This window comes from Etheostoma spectabile, chromosome 23, assembly GCF_008692095.1.
Source record: "Etheostoma spectabile isolate EspeVRDwgs_2016 chromosome 23, UIUC_Espe_1.0, whole genome shotgun sequence".
Classification (NCBI taxonomy): Eukaryota; Metazoa; Chordata; class Actinopteri; order Perciformes; family Percidae; genus Etheostoma; species Etheostoma spectabile.
The window spans coordinates 13,037,285-13,051,046 of NC_045755.1; the positions used below are offsets into that span (position 1 = coordinate 13,037,285).

At 38.9% G+C, this 13,762-nt stretch overlaps 1 protein-coding gene across 1 annotated transcript in view; it reads right to left on the minus strand.

Annotated features, from left to right (window-relative positions):
• slc6a1l (solute carrier family 6 member 1, like) overlaps positions 1-10,967 on the minus strand; it is a 14,331-nt gene extending 3,364 nt beyond the window's left edge. The window contains exons 1-11 of the mRNA XM_032505340.1: positions 10,719-10,967; positions 8,655-9,064; positions 7,219-7,350; positions 6,411-6,511; positions 5,408-5,517; positions 5,139-5,271; positions 3,200-3,334; positions 3,009-3,112; positions 2,795-2,919; positions 1,244-1,356; positions 221-352 (exon numbers count right to left, since the gene is read on the minus strand). Coding sequence (XP_032361231.1) covers positions 221-352; positions 1,244-1,356; positions 2,795-2,919; positions 3,009-3,112; positions 3,200-3,334; positions 5,139-5,271; positions 5,408-5,517; positions 6,411-6,511; positions 7,219-7,350; positions 8,655-8,895 — 1,326 coding nt within the window. The 5' untranslated portion in view covers positions 8,896-9,064; positions 10,719-10,967. The remainder of the gene's footprint in view (positions 1-220; positions 353-1,243; positions 1,357-2,794; positions 2,920-3,008; positions 3,113-3,199; positions 3,335-5,138; positions 5,272-5,407; positions 5,518-6,410; positions 6,512-7,218; positions 7,351-8,654; positions 9,065-10,718) is intronic.
• Positions 10,968-13,762: the final 2,795 nt, after the last annotated feature.

Consider the following 13,762-nt stretch of genomic DNA (forward strand, 5'->3'; position numbering starts at 1 on the left):
GTGTGTGTGTGTGTGTGTGTGTGTGTGTGTGTGTGTGTGTGTGTGTGTTTGTTGGGGTTTAATACAACTGCCTTCTCATGATACTTAGTAATGCATTCACAAATTCTGCAGTACAAGTTAACGGCAGTGACTTTAATAAACTGAACAAAACAATTTTTTCATACCAGAGAATCAACATGGACGGAGGGCATGTAATACACAGAGATGTACACAACTGCACCTGTGTGACATTGGAGAAGCCGATGATGAAGGAGATGAAGCAGACAATGAGGATGAACATCTTCTTCCTCTTCCTCAGCACCATGGGATATTCATCCATCAGAGCTGTGATGAAGCCTTCCACTGTGCAGAACTAATACATGTCATTATAAAGAGACGTGGGTCAGAACGTACTGCAGTTTGTTGTTTAACGACCCCAGCCCACCCAACCCCACAAAAAAAGCATTTCTTTCCTGTTACATTGTCAAACTCACAACTTAAAAAGAATCAAAATACATGCAGCAGAAGCAGAGATATATTGTCTTTTTTTAAATTAGTCAATTAATTAATGCTCTTTGTCAAAACCAGGCCACTCCATTACCCACAATGCAAAACAAGATGGGGCTGTGTCGTGCGGCAGCCTGTTGCAGCAGCTCCTGATTGTATGCATGCTTTGTGTGTTTTTAGTCACTTTATTTTTATTTATTTTTATTCTTTAGTTTTCCTAGTATTTCATTTATATTTATATTCTGTGCTTTGTGACTGATTTTGCTGCTTTGACACCAGAATTTCCCATTTTTCTTGGGATCAATAAACATCTATCTATCTATCTATCTATCTATCTATCTATCTATCTATCTATCTATCTATCTAACCTCTTGTCAGTCTAGTCAGAGTTTTGGGTGTGTTATGTCAGTAGCAACTAATGTAGATTTGGATTTGGATTTGGTGCATTCCCTAGGTAAAATCACCTCTTTCTATCTCCACAAACCCCAGAACGTAGGTATTTGGTTTCAGAAGTGTGTGTGTGTTTGTGTGTGTGTGGTATGGGGGGGGGGGGGATTGCACATTTCAGGTTTTCCCATTATTTATTCAATTGCTAGTAACATCCCATCTGAGCTCTTCAGTGTTGGTCGGAAGTTAGTTGGTATTTCTGTGTATAGCAAGGGATCTAAATCATTAATGGATTTTTTTTTTTTTTTTTATTATACTGCAACTTTCTGTTCAGCAGCAGGTCAAGCAAGTGTGTGTGGGCTGTTTGTACCTGACTGTCCAGGCCCAGCATCATGAGCATGGAGAAGAAGAGGATGGCCCACAGAGAGGACATGGGCAGCTGGGTCACGGCCTGAGGGTAAGCTAAAAACGCCAAACCTGGACCTAAATGTCACACAGAAGACACACCATTTGAATATCAAATGCTTAATCTTATGACATTATAGTGTAGCCTACTGAAAATCATAAGCATGGACATATTTATACATATCTAGAAAACATAAGAAACTGGACACAAACATCACAATACTATTTAATTGTTTTTTTCTTTTCTTTTCGAATTTGAGTTGCACTTGGTTAGCAAGCTTCTAATCTCGCTTTGCCAGGCAGGGTCAGGCTAATCCACATAGTATTCCGGGATGGGAGAAAAACGGGCTGTGGTTTAATGGCATGTCTACAAACCAAACACAATCCTCATCGGCGGCGCTAGGCACGGGGCAGAGCCACAATGCCGCTGCAAAATAGCCTCGGGAAGGAACTTGTTTTGGTGGAACGTGTACATTCAAAAGTTGTTTAACCCTCGTGTTGTCCTCGGGTCAAATTGACCTGTTTTCCTATATCAATGTTCTTTTTAACTACCCAAAATAACATGTTTGATTCCAGGCAACGCTCTCTGGCTAGTACAAAGCTCTACTTTCATTAAATTGTGTATGTCTTATTCAGTTATAGCATTTGGAGAACAAATTGTAGTTTTAAAATAGTATTGATTAAAAGTTTACATATTCCAGTCTGTGATTATCCATCAACATACAATCCTTTAATTTTAGTCTTAATAATTCCTAATTTCTGCTTTTCTAACTCAAACATTAGGTATTATTTCCTATAAATGAGGTTTATTGACCATGAATTCCAAAAAAGCACTGTAAAACTAAAGTTATTAAGATAGTGTTACGTAGTTTTAAAACGTCAAAAAAGTAACTAACATTGAAGAAAGTCAAAAGTGTTGAAAAAAGGGACAAAAATATAAGAAAAAGTTAAAAAACACTGATAAAAAGCATTGATTTTAAATTTTGACGGGACGACTACACAAGGGTTAAGTCGTGCAACAGAAAACTCAGATTGGACAGATTATCTAGCTAGCTGTCTCCATTTACCCTGCAGAGATCTGAGGAGCAATTAACCATAGTCTTCATAAATCCATCGGAGTTTAAAATTACAACACAAAGAAAGCGTAAGGTAACAGACATCCAGTTGAAAAGATTGCAATCTGGCGGGATTTCAATCCTGGTAGTGGAACGTGCGCAAGCTTCCGACATTTAAAAACATTTTTAAGGTTGTCAAATACATAGGTACACTTAAATGTGGACTCAAAGCAGGTCAATTTATTTGAGGAAAATTTTTCCATGTAAAGGTCAAATACACCACCTGTCTCAAGTTTTCAAGAACTTTTCTCAGCTTTAGGATATTGGTGTGTTTTATTTAGTTAAAGTATCTGGAATTTGGAAGATAATCAGACAACATTTCCAGACTCATGCCTCATTGGAAGTACCAAGGCAAATATTTGAAGAAGTCCTTAACAATTATTAACAATACAGTACTGCACCTGAAGCTGCTAATTCCTGGACAGGTTTCTTAGTGATATGGGACATGAACCCTACAATGGAGAAGATGACAAAGCCAGCAAACATGCTGGTGCAGGAGTTAATGCAGCACACTATGATGGAGTCCCTGCCGAGAAAGAAACACAATTAACAGTTGGGATGACAACATTATATCAATTATGAGGATGTATAAAGCTTGTAACCGCATGTCCCTACCTGTACACATCGTTGTTGTAAGGGTTGTAGCTCCCCAGGGCAATGAGCGAGCCCAGGCCCAGTCCGTAGGAAAAGAAGATTTGAGTCGCTGCATCCAGCCACACCTGTTAGATACATGAATGCGCCCATATTCACTTTGTCTGTTTGTCTGTGAACATGTTTGTGTGATTGGATGTGCGCAAACTGTCTACCTCAGATCGGATAAGCTTTTTGAAGTCTGGAGTGATGTAGAAGAGGATCCCGTCTATGGCTCCAGGCAGAGTGACCCCGCGAAAAAACAGGATGAACAGCATGACGTAGGGATAGGTGGCTGAGAAATACACCACCTAAGAGAAATAGAAATGGAGAGCAACTTCTTTTTTTATGTATTCAAATTAATGTACTGTAGAGATCTACTCTGTCAAACCCAAAACCCCACATTTTAATTATACAGAACTTAAAATGGAAGTAAACCTGTTTTAAGACAGAAGTTGAATCTTGTTTTCAGGTTAAACACAGTCGCAAACATCACTAAACCATTCCTCTTAAACAATTAAAAGTCAACAATAAATGCAAAATCCCTTGTTGCCACAGTACACAGTGTGAAAAATGTCTTGACTAAAATATTTCCATGGCTTTTTCTTTGCTAGAAGACCTTGCCTAGCTTTAAAAATGTGGCCCACAGCACTGTAGCATAATCATTATGCTTAATTGGTAATGTCCATCAAGGACGTGGGCCTTGGGGGAATTCATTTTTCTCACTGCTCTCAGATGCCACACATTAAAATCCAATTATCCACTGGCAGTGAATGTTTAAATGTGTTTCTGCTCACATACATCGCTTGGACTTGCTGCAATTTAAAAACTCCCAGGCAGAGTAAGCAGAGTTATACGTATTTCTTTTCTTTTTCTAACTCTTTTGCTAACACCTCTAAATCATCCATCAGTTTTGGATTAAATAATACATTTTGCAACCATGTCTATTTATAAGAGAGAGAGTTGGGGTGTGGACAGCAGAACGACAGTAAACACAAACAGCCTGTCAACATCTGAGAAGAATGAATAAGTACTAAGGAATATTATGATTTATAAATAATTCAAATATATTTTAGGTTGTTGTTCGACTTGGTGGAGACAATTAACACATCCTCTTACTCTTTTACACAGTAAATCAAAAGAGAGGTAGAAATTAAAATGGATCTACTTCTGAATTTTGGGATCAGTGTTAACTTTTTTTCAACTTTTAGGACCGATCTATAGCCATTCACAAAGATGAATATTATCCAACTGAGCTGTGGCTCATGTCAATGTGCTTTGGAAACTGAACACGTAGACAATCAACGAAAAGTAAAAAGAAATAGGGCTTAAATGGTTCAGTAACCAATAGCACCATCTCGTCGAGCCGGATTTCATTTTCTGGTCCAAGGAGAAACCTGAAATACAAAACACACTTACTAAAAGCTAATTACTTGTGTCTTTTCTGAGGGACCAAGTTGAATAATGTCAATAATTGACAGATAAACCTCTACCAACTACTCGTCAAAGAAACAACAAAGCTGATGGGAATGTCATCATTGTAACTGATGATTGTGAAAATTTAGGGATCACATTTATTACAATTTGTCTTGAGAGGGACACAAATGTTTTTACCAAATTTTCATCCACCAGCCGTTGAGACATTTCACCAAAGAAAACTGAAATAGTGACCTAATGATGTTGCCATGAAAACATTGAGGATCGCCAAAGTTAATAGGCTTCATCATCTAGGCACCACAAATGTCTGTATAACATTTTCTGGAAATCCATTTCCGTCTGATCCAACGTCGTATACACTGCTCTTTTTCTATTGTAGCCTATACTTCATGTTTTCTCTGACTCCTTTTCTCTCTTATATCCACCAATCAAGAATGAAAACAGAAACGTCAGCTCTGCCTCCTGAGTAGCTCTGTGTCCTGTCCTATTTGCAGGATTAAAACCTAGAATATGCAAAAATGGGAAGAAAAAAAGCATCTCAGATAAAGCGGACTGTGTGCTGTGGCAGAATCAGTTCGCAGAGAGAGAATTGAAAGTTTTGTGAATGTAAGAGGAGAGGGAAAGAAGAAAAAGAAAGAAAGGGCAAGAACAGGGAGAAACCTAAGCACTAAGTATGACCTTTCCTGTCCACTCCACTCCTTTCCAGATTGAGAAATAGACAAGGACCCAGGCCAGTGCCAGAGTGCCCACTAAAGGCCAGCGGACCTCTCCTGGCTCCTCCAGACCACTGGACAACTGGTGCATGTTACGCCTACAGAAACACACATACACACTAAATTCAGAACCAGATAAGCACAAATGGCTTCCATAAATAGCTTCAACCTTGTAATGTACAAGCTATCTTGTACACACACTCATACTGTATGGCAGGAACATATGTCACTTACTCCCAGAACTCGGTGACAGCACTGGTCAGGTTGGTGGTATCTGATAGAGTGTAGTTGCAAAAACATTTCTCTGTGTTCCAGGGGTTATCACAGCTTTGCCAAGGCAGCTCCTGCACACAGAAAGAACGTATGCATGAATATGATGAAATAAGTCTGCTTGTCATCACAGAAAAACAGAAACTCCCATCATGTGTCTTCTTGGCTCTCCACAGTCAGTTTTAATGATCCAACCACGTTAGGGGCCTTAAGATAACAAAATTGAACAATATCAATTTTTCATCCCTGCTTCTCAATCCTCTATTTTCCCACCAAAAGAGCCTCTTGCACAATGCCTGCAAAGTCTTAAAATTCCCTCCACACAGCTTCTTTGAGCCGGGCGCTCACACAGAGAAATACAAAAGCAGAAGGAAGAAAAGGCGAGACAGAGAAAGACAGACGTTGAGGTGGCAAAGAAAACCTTTTCTCCATATACTGTAAATTAGGTGATGACAGCATTGCCGGCAGTAATCAGGTATAAAAACTGAATTTTAATCATACCTAGGCTACCATCCTTATAAATACTTTTCTGATTTCTGATTTCACATTGAAGTTGCCACAACCGATTGCTTGGCCACTTGTGGTCAGCAAAAATTAGCTGTGAACACAACAGTGACACACCATCGTCTCAGTCGCTAGGTAGTTTAAAGTGACTTTATCACTATTTATCAGAGCCATGAGAATGAACCAAAACAGTAAAACTGACCAAAATAACCTAAATGCTAAAAGGCAAACCTCTCCACAGCTTAAATTTGACAACTTACGTCTCTTCTGAATCTTTTTCGAAACAGGTCAGACTCCGTAGGCAAAACGGGAAAGATAAAGATATGCTCCCTAGGCTACTTAAAATGCCACTGAATGTTATTTTCTTCATTGATTAATCTGCTGATTATTAATCAGTTGATCTCTTTGTCTGTAAAAAGTGAAAGATACAAATCCCTGTCTAATGATTGATTATACAACATACCGAACCAAAGGAGTTGAATAAGTAGTAGAGTGCCCAGGCAATGATGATAATATAGTAGATGTTGAGCCAGAAGGACAGAACCACTGCAGCTAAACCAACACCTGAAGAAGGAAGAAACGCAGACATCAGCGTTTTACATCATAATGTTTTATTGGTCAGCCTGCAAAGTCAAATGTAATATAATATGCTAGAAATAACTCTAGAGCAGGTTTCTCCTCAAACAGCGTCACTCAGCATGATATTTATAATCGTTATCATTCTCATCATTGCTGTTTTTTTGTTATTTGTTGTATCTAATGTTTACTTGCTGTTGGCTTTGGGTATCAGTTGGCACAGCGGCACACTCACTATCACTGCTGCTGTCTTTGCTGGCAGGAGATAACATGTGCTTCACTCGAGCTCTTTGAGCTTGGAGGCAGTGGTATAATTGCTACCACCAAGAACTGGCTGAACTGGCTTTTTTTAAATGAAAAAAGTTGTTCACAAAACTATTTCCCTCTTTTATGTGTGCTTCTGCACCTCTTCGGAAGCTTAATATTCTTGTTGTTTTTTCAAAGTGCGATGGCACGTAGAATGAGACTGACGTCAAGTGGAAATATTGAGCAAAACGTCATTCAAGGTAGATTTTGGTTCAGCACAAAAGGGGAATTAGTGCTAATAAATCAAATCTATCTGGTGCATATTAACGGTGACACACCTGGTGTTTTTTGTGCAAAAACATGTCAATAAGTTAAAATGTATCTGCATATTTAAATGATATAACAGCAGATGCACATCCATATCTCTCTATTTAATATCCACAGCTTACCTTTCATCATGGGGATGAGCTTCCACACCCCCAGCCCTCCCACTGAGGTGAACTGTCCCAAAGCCGTCTCCAAGAGGAAGAGAGGTATCCCAGCAAACACCAGGGTCAAAAAGTACGGGATCAGAAAGGCCCCTGATAGATCATAAGATAATTTAGATAGTCATTACAAGGATTGCAGTACTCTCATAAACATGCCAGGGTAATACTACACTTAAACAAACTGATGTAACTTTATTAACAGTGCATAATATCTCAATACAAATGAAAACTAAATATTCAAATTGAACAAATTAAGGTTATTTTTCTTCAATTTAGTAACTAAGAGAAATGAAATATTGCTGTAATACTGTGTTAAGAATGATATATCCTTTTCTTAAATTTGTTACACCATGGCTCCTGCCTGAAGAGCTACTTTATTATTATATCATTAGAATTTTATGAAAAATGCTAGAAGACAGTCTTGTTAAATGTTGTAAAATTTGCATGCAGTAGACACACATCTTCCAGAGAATATACACTCGCCCAGAGTATGTGATTAAACAGGTTTTTGTATGTGTTAATGGGTTGCTAAGGATCTTATTCATATAAAGTATATTTTTAGAGGGCAATGTCAATCAACTAACCTATTAAACATGCTCATCCATTGAATCATTGAATAATAATTGATCAGTATTACTCAGTAAGTCAATCAAAAGTATATACAGTAGGCCAAGGGCTAGTGACAGGGGCATATGGACATCTAATTCAGATCTGAGAGCCACACTCTGGAAGGGTTCAAAGGGACAGTGGATGGTGTTTGAGAAGATGGGAGATTTAGACTTTGGCATGAAAAGGTTTGAGGTTTGTGAGAGTACATGCAGGCAAAGAGGGTACAAAAAGACTTGCATGTGGTATTCTTCAATTTAGCTTCAGGGAGGGCAGCACTTACCACCCATAAAGGCAAAAGGCAAATACGATGACAACCATCCCTACCACAGCACCATGTTAGCTGGACACTAACTTAAAGTGCACTGCAGCCGGTTCCTGGCAGCCAAGGCACATTGTATTTCATTGCTGTGGTACTCTGTACTAATATGCATATGACAACTTGAAATGAACTGTTAAAAGCTGTGCGTTAGAAGAAAGGCGTGACCGGGGCAAAGATGAGTAGAGCAGCAAATGGCTGATAGCCAGATAGCAACATGCTAGATGCATGGAGAATGTTCCCCTGTCAGAGGGCCCAGTAGAGGCCCACTGCAGGGCCTCAAACATTTAACATGAACACATGAGGAATGCTCACCCAACTTTTGTCACATGTGACTGTGCATTTATAACTATTGTGGCTTTGGGTGAATGAGTATGTGCTCTAAAAGTATTAAGTATCTCATCAGAATTAACTTTAAACCGACTAAAGATCTTTTCTGTCAGTCCCAGGTACCCATGAATTGTAAACTTACCTCCACCGTTCTTGCCACACAGATAAGGGAACCTCCAGACATTTCCCAGGCCAATGGCGTATCCCACACATGACAGCAGGAAATCAAACTTCCCCTTCCAGCTTCCCCTGTCAGGTGGCTCTTCTTTCTTCTTGTTTTTATTGGCAGAGGGCACCACAGGGTCCAGCTCCTCAAAGGGAACGGCTTGTTTGACCTCTGTTGGGGAGTTTAGGTCCACTGTACTCTGCCCAGTCTTCCCCATGGTGAGACCACTACAGTCCAGTGGGGTCAGTAAGTCCCTCAGTTGTCACGGCCTGCTATGGTGACGAATTAAAATCTCTGGTCCTATCTGGTCGAGCCTCTCACACTGAGTTTGGTGATTGACTCAAACAGATTGAGAACAATGTGCGGACACTGAATGTGCAGAAAAGCTGTAGACAGAGGGAGAATACCACAGTTATTGCAGAGCAGTTATACCAATGATATATTGATAATATTGAACGCTTTTGTTGTGTTTGACTGTGTTCTCATGGAGAGGAATACAACTCAAATTAATTAATTTACTGATGTTGAGGCATTTCTAAGGTATTTTTAATTTACTTGGGAAACAGTATAATTACACACAATTAAGGTTATTATTTGATTTAACATGGTCTTTGTGGGTAAACCAACTAAAGCCATAAAAAAGTAGCACAGAACAAGTACCAATGAACTGATATGAGCAGGAAGGTGGCGCAATCCAGGTCAATCCAGAAGAGCACCGCACTGTGTATCATCATCAGTACTGACGCAGCCCCTACCTCACCTCTCTTTCCAGTCCACCACCGTCAAGTTCATAGTGAGTCACCACAATACCAAAAGAAAGCAACAAAAAAAAACTGGATAAAAATACCACAAAGGTTCCACCATGTGATGTCCACAAAAGAAGTCTGTACTGCTTACATACAAATGGACATCTAGCTGTAATGTGAATTTAACTGCTGATTCAAGTTGTTCAATACTCCCTCATCTCATGCCTGGATGACATCACATGGTCAGGATGTTTATTGAAAGGAAGTTGTTCATGATTATAAATATTGATTGACCCCCAAAAATGTCCGTACAACTTCATGCCATTGCTCGAGACTGTTGGCTGAAACATTCGCTGAAAGAACAAAGATATTTTTCATGAAAAATGTCACTTGCTTATTTTCACACACAGAGGCGCTGTGAAACAGCAGGGCACCCGTGAGCTTTCTCATTGTATTACTCTTCTGCATACTAAATCATCAACCATGTTAGACTGATTCAGAAAGCCTGCAGTACTTATTTGTTGTCTTTTTTTGGTCTGCCTGATTCATTGTGCTTACTGACTGTTTCAAAGCATTCAAATGAATATGCATGTTCAACTGCACATTACTTGTGATGAAAACCCTTTGCAACATTTAACATCATGCATCCCTCATGCCTTCTAGCCTTTGATGATGTTGATGAAAACAAGTATTGGCAAGTGTACTGTGTATATGCTATGGACACAGATGAGTCAGAATACAAAAGAGTGCCTTGGAAAAAGTTAGAAGAAATAGGGTACATTTGAAACAGGTGTGTGATGTTCACTATAATCAGCATTGATCAAACTATTATCTCCTGCTGTGGAATGTTCCACACTGTGTACCAAAGTAATCAACTTCAATCAGGCATTATGCTATTAAAAAAAAACGTACTTTCAAACAGTTGTCTAGGTGAGTAACTGCTTCAAAAGCACACCGTTAATACCAAAACACATCACAGATTCACTTTGATGATGTCATCCATTCGATTAAACCCTGCTGTTTTTTGACAGTGGAGACTTTAAAGATGCAATTTATTTTATAATGACTTTCAGTTGGCAATCAAGTTTTTGTCTCTTTCAACAATTACTAAAAAGGTTTCATCCAGTGACTGAATTCATATTGATTAATATAATTATCTTCATGGTCTGTGGCAGTCCAATGAACTAAATCCAACTTTGTTAACCTTGCGATTTGTGGACAAAATCAACTTAATAACTTTCTCGATGACAGACAGTTTTAAAGGATGGAGGAGAGGGAATGAGATTCATCCTACCTGAGAGATTTCCAAGTCCTCTGTCAGGTCATCAGCTTTAGTTCTCTACAGCACAGAGTCTTGAAAACTTCAACTCAACATCCAAAGGAAGAAATATCATCTTTGAGTCCACTACGTAAAGCTTCAAGCCGGCTCTCCGGGCCCATGGGAAGCTTCAATGTATCTGCCGCTCGAAAAGCCGCTTTTGATTTTTGCTCCTCTTGCCTGTTGCCTATGTTATCTTTTGAAGACCTGTGGCTGTTCCTGCAACTGGTATCGAGTGCTTGATAATCAAGTTCGATCTGTGTATCTACTTTGATTGCTCAGTTCTGACTAGTGAGGCCCCGAGGCCATGGGGGATGTGTCAATCGCCCAACTCTTGTGGGGAACTCTAGCGGCAGCAGTAGTGTGTGTTTGTGCTTAGTGCATGTGTGTTTGTTGCAATAGCTGAGGTCAGTTCTTGCCAGCGCCGTTACCATGGTATTTCCCAACAGAGAAGGGCCTGATCAGTGAAAGAGCTTGTGGAGTTTTGGAAAATGAAAACGAGCAATGGCTGCTGGCAAAGATCCTGGAAATGTATGACCACAAATGCGGTCATGCCAGGATCAGACTCTGCAATCAGGTCATAAAGAGACCAAATGTTCATTGTCATTGTCCTCACCTAAATTATTACAAGGTGTGTGGGACACATCAAAGTGTATGAGTGCAAAATAATCTTTATTACTCTTCAAACGTTTCAGAGGCATAACTGACATGTTATGCCATAACTGACATGTTATGCCTCTGAAGTGGCCACTTCAACTCAATAACCTCACGTTAGGTGCCAAATAGTTCCAGCTGGCACCTCTAAAGGAACATCCAAGCAGGACATTGCTTGCTTTGGTTAACTTTTTTGCTGAACGGTGATCACAAATTAATGGCACATTGATTTCCCCAACGTTAAGTCTGTTGAGAGAAACTCAAACTGGACAACAAGCAGGAAAGAGGTATGGTAATGACAGAAATATCTATTGTAAAGTTTTCTATCATTATCATAAACCTTTGATGTTATGGTCAATTTTTTTATTTGTGAGTAAAACACAAACACTGTAAACCCAGATTTAGTTGGGATTCAACTTTTTAGTGGTCAGTACTTTACTCTTTTACGTTTTGTTAAAAACTACATTAATTACCAAATCACATCAGTTGTTTGTAACAATCAGCTTAATTATGAAGGGCACCGATATATAGCATATAAAGCATGAAGCAGAGATTACTTAGTATGTATGAAGGGAAGGGGCGGGGTCAATTGAACTGTTCTGCCCTAAAGTTATACAAAGGCTAATGGGAAAAATAATGTTCTGAACGGTACTGTCCTAGTGAAATTGTGTTTTAATAATGTTGTGTTAGTGTTTTGGATGTGCATTTATGAAATCTGGGTTTTAGTTTAGTATGTTTGTTTAGCATGTTTAGCTGCATTTATTGTTGCACCATGACTGAAACCCGGGGGGAGTCTGATCTCTGCTGCAGTATAAAGAAATTGAAATGTTTACATACAAATTAAATGTAACACTTGTTACAGGGTGAACTTATATACATGTTACAATGACTGAGCCAAATGAGTTGTGTGTGTTGTTAAAGCTTCTGCTTTGAGTAATGGCAACCAAACTCTTATCGCGTCCATAAACTACAAGCTAAGCTACAAGCGTTTTATGAGCATACACTGCCTTCACAAAGTTGCTAGTAGCCAAGGAGGACACGGAGGATTAAAACATGATGGACTCTTCAGAAGAGGTAATTATCTTCACTTGAGTGCGCATGAAAGTTGCCGCATGACACAATCTATTGAACATAGCCATACTGAGAAATACAGAGAGAGTTGTGTGGAGCTGATCAGTCTTAATTAGCTTTGTAGCAACTAATTTGCTATTGGCTTGAATGTAACGGACGTATTAATATTAAAAAAGTTACGCACTAAAGCTTTAACTTAACATGCTTATTTTAGACTACAGAAAACAATAACGTTTGTTTACCAATGATTTTTAGTAATGACTACTAATATAAACTTGATTTGTCTACTGTATCCACTTGCCATTCTGTAAAGTTATATAGGTTGAGTGTGAAAAGCCCTCGTCAGTGCTGGATAAACTATTCAGATCTTACTTGAATGAAAGTAGAAGTATCACATCGTAGAACTCAAACGTTACGAGTAAAAAGTCCAGTATTCAAAATTTTACTTGACAAAAAATAGCATCATAACCTAATGCACCAAAAGTAAAAGTACTCATTATGCGGAGCTGCCCATTTCAAAGTATTGTAACAACTAACTACTTTATGTACTGCTGGGTAGCTCAATCAATAGATCATAATTCATTAGTATATTATATTCTGTTACTTCATAACTAAAGCAGTAAAAATAAACAGAATGGAAGGAAAACTACAAGTAGTGTAGCAGAAGTATAAAGTTGCAAATGCTTGAAAGGAAAAGTACAAGTACATCAAAGTTGCAAGCAGGTATTATGAAATGTACCTATAAATAGGGAATGATTTTGGACGTATCCAGTTTAACTTCTATGCTTGCTAGGCTATTTCGTCACCGGTTAAACTGCAGACACCATGGAGCCATTTCCTCCATTTAAAAACATGTGTACTTGTGTCCCGGCATTGGATCCAGAGATCCAGAGAGGTTGAGTATACTGTCTTTTTAATGACTCCAGTGACAGTACAACACTTTCTTCATTAATATTAATGGAATTAGATATGAGACATGAACCTCTCTTGTTTCTCCTGGCAGGTAAACTCCTAACATTACCTGATCCAGATATTCTACCACCAGCCAATGTGAAAAAACAAATGAACATTCCCACAATGCCCTTGGCAGCAATGTCCATTGCTGTGCCAGTGGGTAGGGACAAGTTGTAGATATTGGGTTTCAACAAAGATAGATTTAATCATATTAGAAGCTTAATTACACCCGTAGCGAGCACTCCTATTAAGAACAGATTCAGTGTGATCTCTGGTGGGGTTTATTGTCCATGTGGACCCAAATGATAGCTGGCTAGATTGGAGTTGTCAAAGCTGGTTTT